At 46.5% G+C, this 24,052-nt stretch overlaps 1 protein-coding gene across 2 annotated transcripts in view; it reads left to right on the forward strand.

The window, feature by feature from the left end:
- WNT6 (Wnt family member 6) overlaps positions 1 to 24,052 on the forward strand; it is a 79,144-nt gene that overhangs the window by 52,778 nt on the left and 2,314 nt on the right. For both annotated transcript variants that reach the window (XM_030209345.1, XM_030209346.1), the window contains exon 3: positions 15,808 to 16,103. In XM_030209345.1, the coding sequence (XP_030065205.1) occupies positions 15,808 to 16,103 (296 nt within the window). The remainder of the gene's footprint in view (positions 1 to 15,807; positions 16,104 to 24,052) is intronic.

Genomic DNA, 24,052 nt, shown 5'->3' on the forward strand with positions numbered 1-24,052 from the left:
AGGAAAGCAAAGATGCAAATGGAAAAATAAATAGCCAATACCAGGGGCGTATCTAGACTTTGCCAGTAGGGGGGTCCAGAGCCGAGGTGAGCGGGCACATTTTAGCCCCCCTCCGGTAACCCCCCCAGCGCCACCGCCGCCATTGCCGCCACCCCTGCTGCCGCCAGAACCACCTCCAACAACTGTGGCCTGCCCACCCACCCGCCCAACGACCCTCTCGACCACTGATGGCCCTCTCGACCCCCCCGCCCGCTGTCGCCTACGCAGAAGACCCCAACCCCGCCAGCCGAAGTCGTCTTCCTTCATTCATTTGGGATTCTTCTTTCTGAGTCTGACGTCCTGTATGTACACAATATGCAGGACATCAGACTCGCAGAAACAGAACGAAGCCAAGGCTTTGTTCTGTTTCTGTGAGTCTGATGTCCTGCACGTCAGAGTCAGACTCAGAAAGAAGAAACCAAACGAACGAAGGAAGATGACTTCGGCTAGTGGGGCTTGGGGTCCCCCGCCAGCAAAGGACAGCAACGGCAGGTTGGCGGCAGGAGGGGGGGTTGCGAGGGTCATCGGTAGGGGGGGTCCAGGGCCAAATCTATGGGGGCCCTGGCCCCCGTGGCCACATAGCAGATACGCCCCTGGCCAATACGGCAAAATGGAGGGACAAGACTTTTTTTTTTTTGATATGTAACTGATAGGAGGAAGTATAAAACTGGCATCGTGAGACTCAAGGGTGAAGGGGAAGAGTATGTAGAAGCTGATAAAGATAAGGGGGAATTGTTTAACAAATATTTCTGCTCTGTATTTGCAGCTAAGGCCAGGAGCAGGACTGCAGAACACAAACACAAAAAGGAATGGAGGGGGTGGTAGTCCCTGAATGATTTTTATAGGACTGTGTTTGTGTGGAGCTGGCTAAGCTAAAGGTGGACAAAGCGATGGGGCTGAATGGCAGTACATCTGAGGATATTGACGAAACTTAGGGAAGTTCTAGCGGCTCCACTTGCTGACCTTTTCAGTGATTCTCTAGAGCTGTGTCAGGTTTTCCAAAAGCAGGAACTAGGACTGTGAGCCCTTGAGCCACTGCCGAGGAGCGGCAGTGGCAGGCAAAACCACCCCACGCAGGGATAAGGCAGAACTCTGACAGGGCCAGCTAGACTTCACCTGCACTTGACCACCGTTCCTCAGGAGTTGAGCCCCTGGGTACAGGTGGCCGGCAGGTCTTACCGGACAGGGCAGGAACTGGAAACCAGCAGGATACACACGGGGTCTAGAATACACAGGGAGGCTAGGCAGAATGCTAGACTAGGACTCTCAGACAGACAAGAGACAGAACAGAAAGCTGCAAGCAGCCACTGAAACAGGGAACAAACACTGATAGACAGGAGACAGAACTGAAAGCTGCCAGGCAGCCACTGAACAAGAAACACAGGCAACCAAGAACTAGACAAAGACATACAAACAAGAAACAAGACCGGGAAACAAGCAATACAGTACAAGAAGCTAAACAAAGACTAAACTGGAATCAGGCAAGACTTACTTACGTCTAGTAGTGCTATAGAAATGATAAGTAGTAGTAGTCTTTGGGATTCTGGAATCTTGCTACTCTTTGGGATTCCGGAATCTTGTTACTGTTTGTCCTTATCCCTTATTTGTCTTGTTTGTCCTAATTAGTTTGTAAGCTCTGTTGAGCAGTGACTGTCTCTTCATGTTCAAGTGTACAGCGCTGTGTACGTCTAGTAGCGCTATAGAAATGATAAGTAGTAGTAGTAGTAGAAAAGGTGATGGCGAAAGCTAGAAGGATGCTTGGGTGCACAGGGAGAGGAATGGCCAATAGGAAAAAGGAGGTGATGATGCCCCTGTAGAAGACTCTGGTGAGACCTCATTTAGAATATTGTGTACAATTCTGGAGACCTTATCTTCCAAAAGATATAAACAGGATGGAGTCAGTCCAGAGGGCGGCTACTAAAATGGTCAGCGGTCTTTGTCATATGTCATGTGGAGACAGGCTTACAGATTTCAATATATATACTTTGGAAGACAGTCGGGAGAGGGGGATATGATAGCGACATTTAAATACTTATGTGGCTTAAATGTACAGGAGGTGAGTCTCTTCCAGTTGAAAGAGACTCTGGAATGAGGGGGCATAGGATGAAGGTGAAAAGGGACAGACTCAGAAGTAACCTTCACGGAAGTACTTCTTCACGGAAAGGGTGGTGAATTCATGGAACAGCCTCCTGGTGGAAGTGCTGGAGATGAAAACAGTATCTGAATTCAAGAGAGCTTGGGACAAGTCCATAGGATCTCTAAGGGAGTGATAGGGAGAGTAGATGATATGGATGGCCCATATAGTCTTTATCTGCCTTCATTTTTCTCTGTTTCTACTACTACTACTACTTAGCATTTCTATAGCGCTGCCAGGGTTACGCAGCGCTGTACAAGTTTAACATGGGGAAGGACAGTCCCTGCTCAAAAGAGCTTACAATCTCTCTGTTTCTAATGCTGCTTTTAATTCCTAACTTGTCACCTGCTCGTAACCTTTATCTTGTCTTCCTCTCTTCAGTTGTCCTTATGTCCTATCTGTCTGTCCTACCTTATCCCTTATTTGTCCTGTCTGTCTGTCTTGATTCAGATTGTAAGCTCTTTTTGAGCAGGGACTGTCTTTTCTTCATGTTAAATTGTGAAGCGCTGCGTACGACTGGTAGCGCTATAGAAATGATTTATAGTAGTAGTAGTAGAAATACATTTCTGTTTTTAATTCTCCACTGTTGCAGTACATGCTGAGGTTCCCAGTTTAATTTTTGTCTACATAATTTTATTTTTTAATTTGTGATCCCCTGGTTTGTCAGTCTGATTGTAATGGTAGATTGAGAGACTGGAAGGGAGGCAAGGGGGGGGGGGGGGCTTCATTATTTTCTGCCCTGGTCTTAGCAGGTCTAACACCAGTCAGTGGCGTAGCTACGTGGGGCCTGAGGGGGCTTGGGCCCCCGTAGATTTCCTCTTGGACCCCCCTCCCGACGACCCTCTCGACCACCCCCCCCCCCCGCGAACCCTTCCCCACCGTCGCCTACCTTTGGTTTTGCTGGCGGGGGACCCCAATCCCCGCCAGCCAATGTCCTCTTCGTCTTAGAGTCAAAAAAGTCTTTGTTCTGTTGTATGCTGACGTCAGACTCAGAGAACAGAACGAAGCTCGTTCTGTTCTCTGAGTCTGACGTCCTGCACGTACAATGTGCAGGACGTCAGCATGCAACAAAACAAAGACTTTTTTGACTGCAGGACGAAGAGGACATCGGCTGGCGGGGATTGGGGTCCCTCGCCAGCAAAACCAAAGGTAGGCAACGACGGGGGAGGGTTCACGGGGGGGGGGGGGGGTCGAGAGGGCGGGAGGTTGTGAAAAGTGGCAGTGGGTTGGCAATGGGGGGGGGGGGGGTTGGCGGCGCCGGGGAGGGGGGCTAAAATGTGCCCCCTCACCTCGGGCTCTGGACCCCCCTCCCACCGAAGTCTGGCTACGCCCCTGACACCAGTCCAAGCCCCATCAGCTGAAGACCTCCAGTGAAGACAGCCTGAACACTCCCTTCTACTAAGCTTGGCAGATAGCTGCAGCATCCTTGAACCACTGGCAACTAAGCATGCAATGCTGTGCTGCATCGGTGGCTCACGGAATTGTACTGCTGCTTATCAAGCTTGGTAAAAGTGAGTTCTGGTCACCTTCGGAGGAAGTCTTAAGCTGACAGAGCTTGGGGATCCTTATGAGCTAAAGTACTTACATTTTGAGGTGGGAGGTGCTGGGGGAGGAGTGGAGAGTGGGGAGAAAGCAGGGGCAGAGGAAAAGTGTTGTGCCCACCCATTTTGGGCTCAGGCCCACTCAAAATTGGCTGTCTGGCTGTGCCACTGATAATAGGTGCTGGGCAGATGTCTCTGATGGTAATACAAGTTAATAGATGGAACTGGTGTCTCTTTTAGTGCATAGTAGGCACTGGGAGGGATGTCTCTTATATTGTGTAATAGATGTAGATGGTGTCTCTTATAGTGTATAATAGGCACTGGGAGGGATGTCTCTTATAGCGTGTAATAGATATAGATGGTGTCTATAAAATAATGAGTGGAGTGGAACAGGTGGATGTGAAGCGTCTGTTCACGCTTTCCAAAAATACTAGGACTAGGGGGCATGCGATGAAACTACAGTGTAGTAAATTTAAAACAAGTCGGAGAAATTGTTTCTTCACCCAACGCGTAATTAAACTCTGGAATTCGTTGCCGGAGAACGTAGTGAAGGCGGTTAGCTTGGCAGAGTTTAAAAAGGGGTTAGACGGTTTCCTAAAGACAAGTCCATAAACCGCTACTAAATGGACTTGGGAAAAATCCACAATTCCGGGAATAACATGTATAGAATGTTTGTACGTTTGGGAAGCTTGCCAGTTGCCCTTGACTTGGATTGGCTGCTGTCGTGGACAGGATGCTGGGCTCGATGGACCCTTGGTCTTTTCCCAGTGTGGCATTACTTATGTACTTATGTACTTCTTCTCCCGTTTCATCTCTCTCTCACTCTGTCCTTCCTAGTTCTGCACTGGTATTTCACTCAATTTTACAATCCACAGCCATGGTTGCTCCGGTTGCCCAGTCTTGTGGATTGCTCTGTTCTGGGGAGTGGGAGGCAGGAAGCTACATACTGCCTCCCAGTGTACCATTCAGAACTGGAGGGGGCAGGTTAGAGACCTCTTACTGTGGTAACTTCTGTCTAGAGATCAGGGGTGGAAATGGAGATTACTCATGCTGACATAGTGTACTGCTCTGAGGTGGGAGTAGGGTTGAGGGTGAGGAGGGGGATGACAGAGAGCCTTTCCCTAGGTGCCACAGACAAAACCACACCACAGACCTCCCTGGCGTAGGCTGTGGGTTGGTGTGTTGTGGTGCATTCAAGAAGAGAAAGCTGTGTTAATTCTTCTGGAATCCTGCTGCCGGCAGGTCTGGGCAGGGGCTGGGGGAAAGTGTTCCTTGGAATTTATGTCCTGAAGGAGGAGAAGCAGTGGGAGGAGTGAGGACAGGAGTGTTGAGAGCTGAGAATAACAGACAGGGCAGCTGCTCAGGCACTAGAGAGATTACAGCCTGTGGGTGCAGATGTACCTGTCACTGTTCCCTCTAAGCAGTGCCGTAGCGAGGGCGGCTGACACCCGGGGCGGTTCGCCCCTGCGCACCCTCCCCCCGGGTGCAGCACGGAGCACCCCCCTCGGCACTCACACCCCCCCCCCCCCAGAGTGCGCACCCCCCTCCAGAGCGCATTCTTACCAAAGGGTGGCGGGTGGGAGGGCCGCTCCGCCCCGAGTGCACGTCGCTGGGAGCTGCGTCGGCACCGTTGGTTCCCTGCTCTCTCTGCCCCGGAACAGGAAGTAACCTGTTCCAGGGCAGAGAGAGCAGTGAACCAGCGGAGCCGACACCCCCCCCCCCCCCGCGGCGTGCATCCGGGGCGGACCGCCCCACTGCCCCCCCCTTCCTATGCCACTGCCTCTAAGCTGAGTGGGGGTCATCTGACTGCATTGCTTCCGGTGTGTGGTGGGTTTTCTTTATCTAGGGACAGGCAGGTTCCCTAGAGTCCTACAGAGCTTGCCTGTCCCTCACTGTTGAAAATGTGAGAAACAGCACCCCCCACTGGCAGGATTGTAGGCGGAGTACTTCCGCTCAGCTTAGAGGGAACAGCTCCATTTTTGGGTCAGAGCTGGCACACTTGAAACGCAGTCCTGAGCAGCAATCTTGATCCAGCTTGCATGGCACTCAGGTACAAACGTGTCAGGAATGAAACATGTGACATGTTCCTTCATCCTCTGGTCAGAGGCGGATCCTGTGTTGCACACCCTCAGCCCTGGTATATACCCTTGGGAGCCCGGGAGAAATCTTACATTAGAGCTTGTGCTCTCATGTCTAGTTCATGACGTCCTAACGCAAGGGTAATGCCACAGTTTTGCTCCCCAATTGAAATAATATACAAACTGGCCCTCAGCAAAACGGCAGACTACCATGGGATGTGTGTACTATCGGCAGCTCTATCTTATATATTCCGGCACATGCGCAGATGAATATGCATGCCATGTAAGTGCTGACATCATTTCTTCTGTGCAGACCTGTGTCTCCTCACAGTTCATATGTGTCAAACTATGGGGAGACACGGGTCTACGCAGAAAAAATGGTATCAGCACTTACGTTTCATGTGTATTCATCTGCCCATGTGCCAGAATGTATAAGATAGAGCTGGTGCTAGCACACACAACCCATGGTAGTCTGTCATACCCAGCTCCATGACAGCAGTACGCAGGTCCCTGGAGCGGTTTTAGTGGGTGCAGTGCACTTCAGCCAGGTGGGCCCAGGCCCATCCCCCCTTACCTGTTACACTTGTGGTGGTAAATGTGAGCCCTCCAAAACCCACCCGAAATCCACTGTACCCACATGTAGGTGCCCCCTTCACCCCTTACGGTTATGGTAGTGGTGTACAGTTGTGGGGAGTGGGGTTTGGGGGGCTCAGCACCCAATGTAAGGGAGCTATGCACCTGGGAGCAATTTGTGAAGTCCACTGCAGTGCCCCCTAGGGTGCCCGGTTGGTGTCCTGGCATGTCAGGGGGCCAGGGCACTATGAATTCTGGCTGCTCCCACAACCAAAGGGCTTGGCTTTGGTCATTTTTGAGATGGGCGTCCTCAGTTTCCATTGTGGCAGAAAACCGGGGGGTGATCATCTATAAGGCCAACCATCTCAACATTTAGGTCGACCATCTCTATGGTTGACCTAAATGTTGAGATTTGTGTGTCCCTGACCATATTATCGAAATGAAAGATGGATGCCCATCTTGTTTCGATAATACGGGTTTCCCCGCCCCGCTGGGACGTCCTTAGAGATGGGCACCCTTAGAGATGGTCATCCCCATGTGACTATAAATAGTGTGACTATAAATAGTTCTTGAAAGAAGTGAATAGATAGGGATGGACTGGAGTGTAAATTTTAACGGGCTTTGACGTTAGCTTCAGAACTTTGTACAAGAACAGTACTGGGCAGACTTCTACGGTCTGTGCCCTGAGAAAGACAAGGACAAATCAAACTTGGGTATAAAGTATCACATACCATGTAAAATGAGCTGATCTTGTTGGGCAGACTAGATGGACCATACAGGTCTTTATCTGCCGTCATTTACTATGTTACTATGTTACTATGTCAACCCAGATAGCTGGGTGGCTGGTGGACGTGAGGATCGCCTGGTGACTTGCCTGCCTGGTGCGAAGGTGGCGGACCTCACGTGTCACCTAGATAGGATTCTAGATAGTGCTGGGGAGGAGTCCGCTGTCTTGGTACATGTGGGTACCAATGACATAGGAAAATGTGGGAGAGAGGTTCTGGAAGCAAAATTTAGGCTCTTAGGTAGAAAGCTGAAATCCAGATCCTCCAGGGTAGCATTTTCTGAAATGCTACCTGTGCCACGCGCAGGGCCCAAGAGACAGGCAGAGCTCCAGAGTCTCAATGCGTGGATGAGACGATGGTGCAGGGAGGAGGGCTTTAGATTTGTTAGGAACTGGGCAACATTCTGGGGAAGGGGGAGCCTATTCCGAAAGGATGGGCTCCATCTTAACCAGAGTGGGACCAGGCTGCTGGCATCGGCGTTTAAGAAGGAGATAGAGCAGCTTTTAAACTAGAAATGGGGGGAAGGCCGACAGTCGCTCAAAAGAGCATGGTTCGGGATAAGGTATCTTTCAAAGATATCACCATAACAGGGAAGATAGAGTATCCTGATAGTGAGGTTGCAAAAGAGATTGTAGTAGATCGGGTATCTTTAAATAACAATAAAAATCAGACAAAAGATTGCCAATTAATACTGTCAAGTACTAAGCATGATGTACTTAGGAACAACAAACATAGTTTGAAATGTCTATATGCGAATGCCAGGAGCCTAAGAAATAAGATGGGGGAGTTAGAATATATTGCACTAAATGAAAAATTAGATATAATAGGCATCTCTGAGACCTGGTGGAAGGAGGATAACCAGTGGGACACTGTCATACCGGGGTACAAATTATATCGTAGTGATAGGGTGAATCGGATTGGTGGAGGGGTAGCATTGTATATTAACGAGAGCCTTGAATCAAATAGATTGAAAATTCTGCAGGAAGCAAAACACTCCTTGGAATCACTGTGGATTGAAATTCCATGTGCAAAGGGGAAAAGGATAGTGATAGGAGTGTACTACCGTCCGCCTGGCCAGGACGAACAGACGGATGCGGAAATGTTAAAGGAAATCAGGGACGCAAACAAACTGGGCAACACAATAATAATGGGGGATTTCAATTACCCGCATATAGACTGGGGTAATGTAACATCTGTACACGCAAGGGACATAAGATTTCTTGATGAAATCAAGGACAGCTTCATGGAACAGCTAGTTCAGGAGCCGACAAGAGAAGGAAAAATACTAGACTTAGTCCTTAGTGGTGCTCATGATCTAGTGCAGGGGGGTAACGATACGAGGGCCGCTTGATAACAGTGATCATAATATGATCGGTTTTGATATTGGCATTGAAGGAAGTGAAACTAGGAAATCAAGTACGCTAGCGTTTAACTATAGAAAAGGTGATTACGACAAAATGAGAAAAATGGTGAAAAAAAGACTGAAAGGAGCAGCTCGCAGAGTAAAAAACTTGCATCAGGCGTGGATGCTGTTTAAAAACACCATCCTGGAGGTTCAGGACAAATATATTCCACGTATTAGAAAAAAGGGAAAAAAGACTAAACGTCAGCCGGCGTGGCTAAACAGTAAGATAAAGGAAATCATTAGAGCCAAAAAACAATCCTTCAGAAAGTGGAGAAGAGAACCAACTGAAAGTAACAGGATAGATCATAAGGAATGCCAAGCCAAATGCAAAGCGGAGATAAGGAGGGCAAAAAAGGACTTTGAGAAGAAATTAGCGTTGGAAGCAAAAATACATAGTAAAAACTTTTTTAGATACATTAAAAGCAGGAAACCGGCCAAAGAGTCGGTTGGGCCGCTGGACGAAAATGGTGTTAAAGGGGCGATCAAGGAGGACAAAGCCGTAGCGGAGAAATTAAATGAATTCTTTGCTTCGGTCTTCACCGAGGAGGATTTGGGGGGGACACCGGTGCCGGAAAGAATATTTGAAGCGGGGGAGTCGGAGAAACTAAACAAATTCTCTGTAACCTTGGAGGATGTAATGGGTCAGTTCAGCAAGCTGAAGAGTAGTAAATCACCGGGACCTGATGGTATTCATCCCAGAGTATTAATAGAACTAAAAAATGAACTTGCGGAGCTACTGTTAGAAATATGCAATCTGTCCCTAAAATCGAGTGTAATACCGGAAGACTGGAGGGTAGCCAATGTTACTCCGATTTTTAAGAAAGGTTCCAGAGGAGATCCGGGAAATTATAGACCGGTGAGTCTGACGTCGGTGCCGGGCAAGATGGTGGAGGCTATTATTAAGAATAAAATTGCAGAGCATATACAAAAACATGGACTGATGAGACAAAGTCAGCACGGATTTAGTGAAGGGAAGTCTTGCCTCACCAATCTAATGCATTTTTTTGAGGGGGTAAGCAAACATGTGGACAATGGGGAGCCGGTTGATATTGTATATCTGGATTTTCAGAAGGCGTTTGACAAAGTGCCGCACGAAAGACTCCTGAAGAAATTGCAGAGTCATGGAATCGGAGGTAGGGTATTATTATGGATTAAGAACTGGTTGAAAGATAGGAAGCAGAGAGTAGGATTGCGTGGCCAGTATTCTCAGTGGAGGAGGGTAGTTAGTGGGGTCCCGCAGGGGTCTGTGCTGGGTCCGTTGCTTTTTAATGTATTTATAAATGACCTAGAGATGGGAATAACTAGTGAGGTAATTAAATTCGCCGATGACACAAAATTATTCAGGGTCGTCAAGTCGCAGGAGGAATGTGAACGATTACAGGAGGACCTTGCGAGACTGGGAGAATGGGCATGCAAGTGGCAGATGAAGTTCAATGTTGACAAGTGCAAAGTGATGCATGTGGGTAAGAGGAACCCGAATTATAGCTACGTCTTGCAAGGTTCCGCGTTAGGAGTTACGGATCAAGAAAGGGATCTGGGTGTCGTCGTCGATGATACGCTGAAACCTTCTGCTCAGTGTGCTGCTGCGGCTAGGAAAGCGAATAGAATGTTGGGTGTTATTAAGAAGGGTATGGAGTCCAGGTGTGCGGATGTTATAATGCCGTTGTATCGCTCCATGGTGCGACCGCACCTGGAGTATTGTGTTCAGTACTGGTCTCCGTATCTCAAAAAAGATATAGTAGAATTGGAAAAGGTACAGCGAAGGGCGACGAAAATGATAGTGGGGATGGGACGACTTTCCTATGAAGAGAGGCTGAGAAGGCTAGGGCTTTTCAGCTTGGAGAAGAGACGGCTGAGGGGAGATATGATAGAAGTGTATAAAATAATGAGTGGAATGGATCAGGGTGGATGTGAAGCGACTGTTCACGCTATCCAAAAATACTAGGACTAGAGGGCATGAGTTGAAGCTACAGTGTGGTAAATTTAAAACGAATCGGAGAAAATTTTTCTTCACCCAACGTGTAATTAGACTCTGGAATTCATTGCCGGAGAACGTGGTACGGGCGGTTAGCTTGACGGAGTTTAAAAAGGGGTTAGATAGATTCCTAAAGGACAAGTCCATAGACCGCTATTAAATGGACTGGAAAAATTCCTCATTTTTAGGTATAACTTGTCTGGAATGTTTTTACGTTTGGGGAGCGTGCCAGGTGCCCTTGACCTGGATTGGCCACTGTCGGTGACAGGATGCTGGGCTAGATGGACCTTTGGTCTTTCCCAGTATGGCACTACTTATGTACTTATGTACTTATGGTATTTTACATTATACAAGTTAAGTAAATATTTGGTTAGAATTTACAAACACTGGCCTAGACTTTATTATTGGGTGAAAGAAGTGTGGAAATAAATGTGAAAGGAATTGCTGTGCTATCTGGCCCCCAGCTCTGCTGGTCCCGGCCCTAAACCCCAACAGACAGTCCAAAAATCTGCTTAGAGTAATCTGCCAGATGCTAACCAGGCAAACAGTTGGTTAATTTCTTTCCTGTCTCTGTTCTAAGGTCAAAGAACTTCAGAGAACCTCTAACAAAATGCTCGATGCTTTTTATTTTGTAGTCATATTTGAACTGGTTCAATCAGCAAGATGCCTCAGGGAACTTCTCTTTGTGTTTATATTAGATTTCTACAGAAATGGTGTCACTTGGTATTCAGATAATTTGGTTTGTGTGTTTCTTGTGCATGCGCTGCTAATAATTCTTCAATCTAGATCGGTGTTTTGACAGCTTATTTGCACATCACCTTGCTCAGATATGCTACAACATAATGATTCTTCATCAAGTGTTTAAATTAAAAAGTTACATTAAATCTGTAACTCTTGTCAAGTTTAATGGCAGCCATGTGGAACAAACATGGTACGGAAGCACCCAGAATGCATCAGTGACAGGTACCCACGAGAGATCCCACCCTTCCTGAACAGGCTGGGATAGCTTGTCTAAACCAGTGCTTCTCAACCCTCTTCTGTGGGAGCACACCTAGCCAGTTGGGTTTTCTGGATTACATGAGATAAATTTGTATATATAGGAGACTCATTTACAAATCTGCCCCGTGTATATAAGAACATAAGAGTAGCCATACTGGGTCTGAACAATGGTCAGTCTAGCCCAGTATCCTGTTTTCCAAATAGTGGCCAAGACAGGTCACAAGTACCTGGCAGAAATCCAAATCATGGCAACATTCCTTGTAGAACCCCAAAGAATAGCAAGATTCTGGAATCTTAAAGAGTGACAAGATTCCATGCAGAACCGCAGAGTAGCAACATTCCATGTAGAACCACAAAGAATAGCAAAATTCTGGAATCCTATAGAGTGATAAGATTCCATGCAGAACCTCAGAGTAGCAACATTCCATGTAGAACCACAAAGAATAGCAAGATTCTGGAATCCTAAAGAGTGACAAGATTCCATGCAGAATCTCAGAGTAGCAACATTCCATGTAGAACCATAAAGAATAGCAAAATTCTGGAATCCTATAGAGTGATAAGATTCCATGCAGAAACTCAAATAGTAGCAACATTCCATGTAGAACCCCAAAGATAAGGACGATTCTGGAATCTTAAAGAGTGACAAGATTCCAAGCAGAATTCCAGAGTAGAAACATTCCATACTACAAATTCCAGGGCAAGCAGTTGCTTCCCATGTCTGTCTCAATAGCGGACTATGGACTTTTCCTCCAGGAATTTGTCCAAACCTTTTTTAAACCCAGATACGCTAACCGCTGTTACCACCTCCTCCGGCAAAGAGTTCCAGAGCTTAACTATTCATTGAGTGAAAAAATATTTCCTCCTATTTGTTTTAAAAGTGTTTCCTTGTAATTTCCTCGAGTGTCCCCTAATCTTTGTACTTTCAGAACAAGTAAAAAATCGATTTACTTCTACTCATTCTACACCACTCAGGATTTTGTAGACCTCAATCATATCTCCCATCATCCGTCTCTTTTCCAAGCTAAAGAGCCCTGACCTCTTTAACCTTTCCTCATACGAGAGGAGTTCCATCCCCTTTATCATTTTGGTCGCTCTTCTTAGAACCTTTTCTAATTCCGCTCTATCTTTTTTGAGATACTGCAACCAGAACTGAACGCAATATTCAAGGTGGTGATCACGAAAACCTACCTGATAATTGTAGGAGAAGGTTGAGAACCACTGATCTTAACCTTGCCTGACTACATACCTGTGGTTATATAGAAAGAAATGTAAATCAATAAAAATAACAGTAAGAATATGAGGCGATATTTGTTACTGGGCTAAGAATATATTTAGGACTAGATTCTATTTATCACGCCTAAAAGATTGGTGCCAAAATGAAATATGCCTAGGTGTATTCTATCAAGGGTGCAGGAGATGACAATACCAGGATATAAAACTGAATCATAAGAATATTCTAGTGAGAGTCCGAAGGGGAAACGGTGCGTGTGGGGAGAGTGGAGGAGATGGCTGGGTGATCAGAAGGCGAGAAAGCAGAATAATTTTGTGGTTCAGATCAAATGTGATAGGAACCTGGATCTTTGTTAAGTCCTTTCTTGTTAGTTTCATAGTAACATAGTAGATGACGGCAGAAAAAGACCTGCATGGTCCATCCAGTCTGCCCAACAAGATAAACTCATATGTGTATACCTTACCTTGATTTGTACCTGCCTTTTTCAGGGCACAGACCGTACAAGTCTGCCCAGCAGTATTTCCTGCCTCCCAACCACCAGTCCCGCCTCCCATCACCGGCTCTGGCACGGACTGTATAAGTCTGCTCTCCACTATCCTCGCCTCCCAACCACCAATCTCTCTTCCCCCACCTGCTCTGCCACCCAATTTCGGCTAAGCTTCTGAGGATCCATTCCTACTGCACAGGATTCCTTTATGCATATCCCATGCATGTTTGAATTCCGTTACCGTTTTCATCTCCACCACCTCCCGCGGGAGGGCATTCCAAGCATCCACCACCCTCTCCGTGAAAAAATACTTCCTGACATCTTTTTTGAGTCTGCCCCCCTTCACTGTAGCTGATAGTTTTAACTTTAGAAGGTCTTCTGTTCCTGGATGACTTTAAAGTTCCCTTTTAGTATTCTGATCATAAGGTCATTGTTGCAGTCCTCTGATCTCAAGAACTGCTTCTTCTGAAAGGTATTTCCTTGGTATGTCATGGGACAATGTCTCCAAATAAGTGCTTGATCTTATGTCTATGTGAATAGATCCTTTGCCCCCAGTGTAACCCCCTTCGTCACACTTTCTGATTTGAATGATATATTGTACATTTGAGGAGGAGTATGTAGGATCCCTTAATGCTGAATGTTTCCCCAATGTGACTGACTGCGGGGGGGGGGGGGGGGGGGGGGGGGGGGGTCCTGTGATATGTGCTGGTACAGTTTGCAGCTTGGTATATTGCAGGGACATGTGCCATTCTTTTCTTATTTGAGCTTCTGTTGAGCGTTTGCTTTTCATCAATTTTTGCTTCAGATTAGGTGGTTGTCTAAGGTTAATACTGATGGAGCAGAGAATATCTCTTTCCCTAATTCATCTTCCTTGAGTAGCGGCTGTAGGTCTTTTATGATTTTTGTACAGTTTTCCTGAGCTCTGGATTGTATGTCTCTACAAAGGGGACTGTCTCTGCGGCAAGACTGATATTTGGAAAATCTAACTTTGAAACTGCAAAACCACTCAGAGAGATTCTGCATTGGCTCCCTATAAAAGAACGAATAGCAGTGCCATAGCGAGGGCGGCTGACACCCGGGGTGGGTCGCCGCTGTGCACCCCCCCCCCCCGGGTGCAGCACGGCACCCCCCTTGGCGCCCCCCTCCGGCGCGCACCCCCCACGGAGCGTATTCTTTCTTGCTTGCTTGCTTTAGAAGCGAGGGACGGGCGGGAGGGCCGATCCGCCTCTGAGTCCACGTCGCTGGGAGCTGCGTTGGCTCCATTGGTTCCTTGCTCTCTCTGCCCCGGAACAGGAAGTAACCTGTTCCGGGGCAGAGGGAGCAAGGAACCAATGGAGACGACACCACCCCAGCGGCGTGCACCCGGGGCGGACCGCCCCACCGCCCCCCCCTTCCTACGCCACTGACGAATAGCCTTTAAAATATGTACATTAATCCACAGAATAATCTACGGTGAGGTACCAGAAAACATGCTAGAAACAGAACCGGTTCATCGCGATCTTATCTGAACTTACATTACCCAGACTGCAACGGCTTAAAGTATAAATCAATTTACGCCTCAAACTTCACTTATGTTGGCACTCAACTGTGGAACGCCTTACCCAAATTAACAAAAACTACCCAGAACTACCTAAACTTTAGGAAATCATTGAAAACAGTATTGTTCAAGAAGGTTCAACACAATCAGAATTATCCCTTACTATTATAAGATCCAATAGACTATCTTTCATATTTACTACTGATTAATTTGCACATGCACTCCTGTCCCTCCCTCTACCCTTACCCATCCCTCCTCCCCTCCCTTAACTGAGCCTTTGTAAGCAGTCTGTCCACACCTTCGAGTATTGCTTGTTGCCTGCTTTTGGCTGGTGTGTGAAGGTGTGGAAATGAAAGGTATGCATGAGATGAATAGATGAGGGATATTTGAAAAGCCGATGCAAATACGGTGATGGAATGATTATGTTGTGGGATTTCTTGTTTACTTGGTATTGTTATCAGAAATGTCATGTGCTTGTATTTAATAATACCATTTTGTTCTCTGTGACAAGTGTTTATACATTGTGTTGGCGACAATAAAAATTAATAATAAAAAAAAAACCTACTGATTAATTGTTATTCATATCCTACTTCAATACCCATCACTGTTTTACTGTTATTTTTTATTCTGCTAAATTTGAAAAATTGTACTTCTTGCATTGTAACTTACTACAGTATTATTATTGTAAGCCACTTTGAGCCTGCTATCAGTGGGAAAAGGTGGGATACAAATGTGATAGATAAATAAATAAATAAATTCTCTCTGGGACCTTGGTTGGACATGTTTCAGGTTGTGCTAGGGTATGTTGTGAACCTTTCCTCATAAGAGTGGTCAAGCCTGAAGGATGGGAAGGAATAAGAGTTTTTAGATTGTAAGCTCTTTGAGCAGGGACTGTCCTTCTATGTTTAAATTGTACAGCGCTGCGTAACCTAGTAGCGCTTTAGAAATGTTAGTTAGTAGTAGTAGTAGTAGTTTACTGATGGTGGCAGCTGTAGTAACCTTCTGTGTATTTCTTTCTTCTAGATATTCGTGAGACGGCCTTTGTATACGCTGTCACAGCAGCAGGTGTCATCCATGCAGTGACTCAGGCCTGCAGTATGGGGGAGCTGCTTCAGTGCAGCTGTGAAGTAATCCGCAGCCGGTCTCCCCCACATCCCATCGCTGGAGTGGGTACTGAGGCATGGGAGTGGGGGGGCTGTGGCGATGATGTGGAGTTTGGCTACGAGAAGTCCCGACAATTTATGGACACCAGACAGAAGAAGGGGAAGAGTGACATCCGGACACTCATCGACCTCCATAACAATGAGGCTGGACGCCTGGTAAATACCCCACACTCTACTCATGGTGCAATGCATCAGCAGCCTGGTAAATACCCCACACTCTACTTATAGTATAAGCACAAGCTGTGTTGTAAATACATCACACTCTACTCATAGTGTAATATACCATCTGTAATATAAATACCTCACACTCTACTCATGGTGCAATGCATCAGCAGCCTGGTAAATACCCCACACTCTACTTATAGTATAAGCACAAGCTGTGTTGTAAATACATCACACTCTACTCATAGTGTAATATACCATCTGTAATATAAATACCTCACACTCTACTCATGGTGCAGTGCATCAGCAGCCTGGTAAATACCCCACACTCTACTTATAGTATAAGCACAAGCTGTGTTGTAAATACATCACACTCTACTCATAGTGTAACATACCATCTGTAATACGAATACTTCACACTTTACTCATAGTGTAATATACCATCTGTAATATAAATACCTCACACTCTACTCATGGTGCAATGCATCAGCTGCCTGATAATTACCCCATACTGTACTTATAGTATAAGCGCAAGCTGTGTTGTAAATATATCACACTTTACTCATAGTGTAATATACCATCTGCAATATGAATACCTCTCACTTCACTCACAGTGTAATATACCATCTGTGATACAAATACCTCACACTCTACTGTGTTTGAGAGAGTGTGTGTGAGACAGAGTGTGAGAGAGTACCTCTCCCCTCCCTCTGTGGTCTCAGGACCCCTCCCCCTCTGGTATGAGGACCCCCTCCCCCCCTAGTCTCAGGATCCCATCCCCCCTCTCAGGACCCCCTCCCCTCCCCCCTGCATTCCCCTCCCCTCCCCTGTGGTCTCAGGACCCCCTGCCTCTCCCCCCCTCTGTGTGGTTGGCAGCACTGTGTGAGTGTGTGTTTGTGACAGAGAGAGAGTGAGACTGGGTGCGAGTGTGTCTGTGAGAGAGAGATTGTGTGTGATTGTCCTCTCTCCCCTGCCCCCTCCAGCCACCCAGCAATTCTCCTCTCTCCCCTGGCCCCCCCTCCAGCCACCCAGCTATTCTCCTGTCTCCCCTGCCCCCCTCCAGCCACCTAGCGATTCTCCTCTATCCCCTGCCCCCCATCGAGCTATCCAGCGATTCTCCTCTCTCCCCTGCCCCCCTCCAGCCACCCAGCGATTCTGCTCTCTCCCCTGCCCCCCCCCTTCATCCACCCAGCGATTGTCCTCTGTCCCCTGATTAGCTGCGTCGAAGCGGCGGCGTTATTGAAAGCCCTGGCCATCTCTAGCCTGCTCATCTCCAGCCTTCGAGTTTGTTCCCTCAGTCCTGCCTGACACGAGGGCGGGGCAGAGAGAGAGGTTACACACTTACGAACCTTAGGAACCCTTCACTGAAGTCACGGAGTCAGCTTCAGAACATTGGAGGTGCTTTTTATAATAGTAGATGAGCCCTTCAGGAACAGATGAAAACCTACAGTACCTGAAGGTCCACCAGTACAATATCCTTCACGCTTTTGGGTGTCTTATAAATTCAGGAACAGTAGATATTTCTATGTTCTAGGAAGGGTCACATATTTGTACAGAAATAAGAGTTAAAATGGGAATTACACCTGGGTCCATGGCATTGACCACCAGGCTACTCCTTACACTTGTTGCTACTCTATTAGGAATGGCCGCAATACCTGAAGCTGTCATAAGTACATAAGTACATAAGTAGTGCCATACTGGGAAAGACCAAAGGTCCATCTAGCCCAGCATCCTGTCACCGACAGTGGCCAATCCAGGTCAAGGGCACCTGGCACGCTCCCCAAACGTAAAAACATTCCAGACAAGTTATACCTAAAAATGCGGAATTTTTCCAAGTCCATTTAATAGCGGTCTATGGACTTGTCCTTTAGGAATCTATCTAACCCCTTTTTAAACTCCGTCAAGCTAACCGCCCGTACCACGTTCTCCGGCAACGAATTCCAGAGTCTAATATCCACTGTTGCTTTCACCTCTTGGGGGGGGGGGGGGGTAGGAGAGGGTCAGTAACCATTGGGAGATGAAGGAGGGTTCATGCCTCCATCCCTCCAGTGGTCAGCTGCTCAATTAGGGCACCTTTTTGTACCCTGGATGTGATTTAAACAGGTCTAGATGAAAACATCCTTCTTTTTTGCCTTGGACGTTTCTTCCCATTCCATTATCATTGAAAGATTTCCTAATTTTGAGCCCACCCTAGTCCTGCCCAAAACACGCCTCCAACACACCCCTTTGCTATATGGACAAACTGGAGTGCAAAACATTCAAATTCTGCCTTTTGAAAATCGTCATTTGGACGGTTTGGGCAGATGAATGTTTTTTGGTTATTTTGAGATGTCCATCTGTTTCGAAAATGAGTGCCATAGAGGGGCATTTTCGAAAGAAACGTCTAAGTTGGAATTTGGACATCTTTGTAAGACGTCCAAATCTGGAGGCGGGTAAAAGGTCATTTTCGAAAAAAGATGGACATCCATCTTTCGTTTTGAAAATACCAAGGATGTCCTTACATTTGGACGTCTTTGATTTTCAGCGATTTTCGAAACCAAAGACGTCCAAGTCTATAACGTCCAAATCCAAGCCATTTGGATGTGGGAGGAGCCAGCATTTGTAATACACTGGTCCCCCTGACATGCCAGGACAGCAGTGGGGCACCCTAGGGGGCACTGCAGTGGACTTCATAAAATGCTCCCAGGTACATAGCTCCCTTACCTTGTCTGCTGAGCCCCCCAAAACCCACTACCCCCAACTGTACACCACTACCATAGCCCTTACGGGTGAAGGGAGGCACCTATATGTGGGTACAGTGGGTTTCTGGTGGGTTTTGGAGAGCTTATATTTACCACCACAAACGTAACAGGTAGGGGGGGATGGGCCTGGGTCCACCTGCCTGAAGTGCACTGCAGCCACTAAAACTGCTCCAGGGACCTGCATGTGCTGTCATGGACCTGAGTATGACATCTGAGGCTGGCACAAAATATTTTTAAAGATGATTTTTGAGAGTGGGATGGGGGTTAATGACTACTGGGGGAGTAAGGGGAGGTCATCCCTGATTCCCTCTGGTGGTCATCTGGTCATTTCAGGCACCTTTTTGTGCCTTATTCGCAATAAAAATAGGTCCGGGTGAAAACGTCCAAGTTTTAGTCTTGGACGTCTCTGCTTTTTTCCATTATGGCTCAAAGACGTCCAAGTCTTAGGAACACCCAAGTCCCGCCTTCACCACGCCTCCGATATGCCCCCTCAGATTTGGATGTCCTTGCGACGGACTTCCGCTAGAGATGTCCAAAATCGGGTTTCGATTATACCGATTTGGACGTCTCTGAGAGAATGGACGTCCAAGTGCCGATTTATGTTGGAAGATGGACGTCCATCTCTTTCGAAAATGAGCCCGATAGTGTAATAGACCCTCTGCCTGGTAAATGCTCTGCGTTCTACTTTTAGGGTAATGCAGTGTGTTGTAAATACCCCACTCTCTACTGAAGGTGTAATGCAGTCCACTTGTAGAATAATGCAGCATCTGCCTGGTAACCCCCTCCCCCTCCCACACCCTACTCATGTTTTAATGTATTATCCATAATGTAAATATACCAGTCTCTGCTCATGGTGTAATGCACAATCAAACAAATAGTCCAGAAAAATGCCATCACATAGCTTAATCAAAAATGGCACATGTAGCTGCCTTGGGGCATAAGTTCTTTTTGGGAACATTTGGGCACACTTATATTTGCGTTGCTCTGCGTTAAGTCACACTTTCATACAGTGGAAGACCTATGATATTAAGCTGGCATTTATAGTGGAGTGGAGGAGGAGCCTAATGGTTAGAGCAGGGTCCTTGTGAACTGGGTTCAATTCCCACTGCGGCTCCTTGTGACTCTGGGCAAGTCACTTACTACTACTGCTATTACTTATGATATAGGGGATGGGACGACTTCCCTATGAGGAAAGGCTAAAGCGGCTAGGGCTCTTCAGCTTGGAGAAAAGGCGGCTGAGGGAAGATATGATAGAGGTCTATAAAATAATGAGTGGAGTTGAACGGGTAAATGTGAAGCGTCTGTTTACGCTTTCCAAAAATACTAGGACTAGGGGGCATGCGATGAAGCTACAATGTAGTAAATTTAAAACGAATCAGAGAAAAGTTTTCTTCACTCAAGATGTAATTAAACTCTGGAATTCATTGCCAGAGAATGTGGTAAAGGCGGTTAGCTTAGCAGAGTTTAAAAAAGGTTTGGACGGCTTCCTAAAGGAAAAGTCCATAGACCGTTATTAAATGGACTTGGGGAAAATCCTCTATTTCTGGGATAAGCAGTATAAAATGTTTTGTACATTTTGGGGATCTTGCCAGGTATTTATGACCTGGATTGGCCACTGTTGGAAACAGGATGCTGGGCTCGATGGACTTTTGGTCTTTCCCAGTATGGCAATACTTATGTACTTATGTAGCACTACTAGACGTATGTAGCGCTGTCACTTAACACTCCATTGCTTCAGGTGTAAAATAAGTACCTGTAAATAATATGTAAACTGCTTTTATTGTAACCAAAGAAAGGCAAAACATCAGATCCCATCTCCCTTCCTTTATGATCATCCATACAATACAAAGAATTTTTCTGTATATGTCACTATGTTTGATATGTACTTTTTATTATGATTATTTTTAATCAATCATTTATTCTAATTTCAATTATAATTGCCAATCACATATTTACTTTAATTTTATTTCTACATAGATTTGTTTGACCCCTGATGCAGGCTTTGATGCCATGTTGGGCCATCATTTTATCATTGATAAAGGTTTTTTGGATTTCCTCTTCAACTCATCCTCACTTTTTGTGTCCATTGCGACACCTATCAGTCAGTCAGGTTATGGTTCAATGCTTGTGCTGAGTGGGTATTTCAGCGTTGTTACTTAGAAAAATTAAGTCACTAAAGTCATATGCGCATCCTCACACTCTGAAAACCTTGTGGCAGCTTTAGAACTGAATCATCTGGACTGCTATAGCTTTTTATTAAGTAGCCTTCCTGCATATACATTAAATTGCTTGCAGCTGATTCAAAAACACAGCAGTGAGAATGATTTCAGATGATGTAAGACTTATCTGAGTAACGCTGGCTTCCAGTTTGTAGCAGAAAATAATATAAGACCTGCCGCCTGAGGCAGAGTGAGGATGTCGCCCTCCCCAGGCCGAGATGCCGCCCTCCCCACCCCATGCCGAGATGCTGCCCCCCTTCTTACTTTTAGCCTGTTCGCGGCGTTTACCTCGTCACATTCCAAACCCGGCAGCGCCAGAGATTCCCATACTCTGCCCTGCCTCCAGCACCTGCCTCTTCCCTTTATTGCAGCTGACGAAACAGGAAGCTACATCAGAGAGGTGGCCGTAGTAAAGGGAAGCCTATTGGAATCACTGCCGCTGCCAGGTTTGGAATGTGACAAGCTAAAACGCCGCAAAGGGGGAGTTGCCGCTCCCCGAGATGCAACTCCTGAAGACCTTTCTGATTCCCTGGCTTCTTAGATAAGTACATAAGTATTTCCATACTGGGAAAGACCAAAGGTCCATCGAGTCCAGCATCCTGTTTCCAACAGTGGTCAATCCAGGTCACAGACCCGGCAAGATCCCAAAAACGTACAAAACATTTTATACTGCTTATCCCAGAAATAGTGGTTTTCCCCAAGTCCATTTAATAACAGTCTATGGACTTTTCCTTTAGGAAAATGTCCAAACCTTTTTAAAACTCTGCTAAGCTAACCGCCTTTACCACATTCTCTGGCAACGAATTCCATCATTTAATTACACGTAGAGTGAAGAAAAATTTTCTCCGATTCGTTTTAAATTTACTACATTGTAGCTTCATCGCATGCCCCCTAGTCCTGGTATTTTTGGAAAGCGTGAACAGACGCTTCACATCTACCCGTTCAACTCCACTCATTATTCAATAGACCTCTATCATATCTCCCCTCGGCCGTCTTTTCTCCAAGCTGAAGAGCCCTAGCTGCTTTAGCCTTTCCTCATAGGGAAGACGTCCCATCCCCTTTATCATTTTTATCGCCCTTCTCTGCACCTTTTCTAATTCCACTATATCTTTTTTGAGATGCGGCGACCAGAATTGAACACAATATTCGAGGTGCGGTCGCACCATGAAGCGATACAAAGGCACTATAACATCTTCATTTTTGTTTTCCATTCCTTTCCTAATAATACCTAACATTCTATTTGCTTTCTTAGCCGCTGGAGCACACTGAGCAGAATGTTTCAACGTATCATCAACGACGACACCTAAATCCCTTTCTTGGTCCGTGACTCCTAACGTGGAACCTTGCATGACGTAGCTATAATTCGGGTTCTTCTTTCCCACATGCATCACTTTGCACTTGCTCACGTTAAACGTCATCTGCCATTTAGATGCCCAGTCTCCCAGTCTCGTAAGGTCCGCTTGTAATTTTTCACAATCCTCCCGCGATTTAGAAAAATTACAAGAGGACCATATGAGACTGGGAGACTGGGCGTCTAAGTGGCAGATGACGTTTAATGTGAGCAAAGTATTTCCTGCATCCCGTCAAGGTCTCTTGACTCTTAGGTCTTTGAACTCCAATCTTTTACTTATCCCATCCCTGAATGAATAAAGGCTGGACTCCTCTTATAATGAGGCTTCCTGCACGTATTCGCTCCGCAGTGATCTGTGATTGAAACCTCACAAAGGACATTTACATCCGCCCTCAAATCTTGGCTTCTTCGGTGATGTTTTCAGGGACAGGATATTAGTGTTTTTATTGTATTGACTAGTTATATCCATCCCAGTTGAGTCCCCCTCCCCCCTCCATCCCGTCCCTTGTCTTTATTGGTTATCTTATTTTGTGTTATATAGATACTAGTAAAAGAGGCCCGTTTCTGAGCAAATGAAACGGGCGCTCGCAAGGTTTTCGTCGCCAACACCCCCCTCCCTGCCCAACCCCTTCGTTGTTCTGCCATTGCCCCGCCCTCAATGTCATGACGTTTGACGCGAGGGCGGGGCCCGGAGCGATTTCGCAACCCCCCACCTCCCTCCCTGTGAACCCCTTCGTTGTTCTGCCATCAAGGTTTTCGTTGGCAACACCCCCCCCCCCCGCCTCCCTCCCTCCCTGGCTGCCTGCCAACCCCTTCGTTGTTTTGGCATTGCTCCGCCCTCAACGTCATGACGTTTGATGCAAGGGCGGGGCCCGGAGCGATTTCTCACCCCCCGCCTCCCTGCCTCCCTCCCTGCCAACCCCTTAGTTGTTCTGCCATTGCTCCGCCCTCGAGGGCGGGGCCCGGAACGATTTTGGTGGCTTCACCACCACGAACCTTCGAACCTTTTTGAAGGAAGTCAGGGCTTGGCTTCACTGACGTCACTGTCTTCAGAACGTTGAGGATGCGTTTTATATAGAGAGATTCTTGTGGTGTTTTTCATCCCTAACCCATTGTGTGTGCCCACCCCCCCCCCCCCCTGTTTTTCTCAGTTTTAAATGTATTTTTATCTCCGTTTTTATTATTTATTAATTTTATAAGGGATAATATTCATCTGGCTGGGGTTAGCATTGTTTTAAATGCTGACTGCCACCACCAAAATTTTGATCAGATGTTCAATGCTGGGCCACATCTGGGTATTTGTGGCTGGCTGGCATTTAACCAGATAAATGCTGATTTCAGGCCTTAATCAATCAGATAAGTTAAATTGGACAAAGACAGGACCTGATATCTATGTGGTCCTATTTAACCAGTTAACTTCCACCCCGAGACCACCCACTCAAAAGCCGGCGGTAGCAGTTAGAGGGAATTTTCCGTGCCAATGAATTGTACCTCAGAGCCCATTCGGTGCCAGTGTACTAGGCAAGAGGCTCTCTTACTGGGTTAACTGGGTTTGAATATTTACCCCATGAAGTTTATTCTGTGTGTTGGTTCTGTTGGTTCTGGTAAATGCCCACCACCATGATGTGTTTG

This window comes from Microcaecilia unicolor, chromosome 7, assembly GCF_901765095.1.
Source record: "Microcaecilia unicolor chromosome 7, aMicUni1.1, whole genome shotgun sequence".
NCBI classification, from domain to species: Eukaryota; Metazoa; Chordata; class Amphibia; order Gymnophiona; family Siphonopidae; genus Microcaecilia; species Microcaecilia unicolor.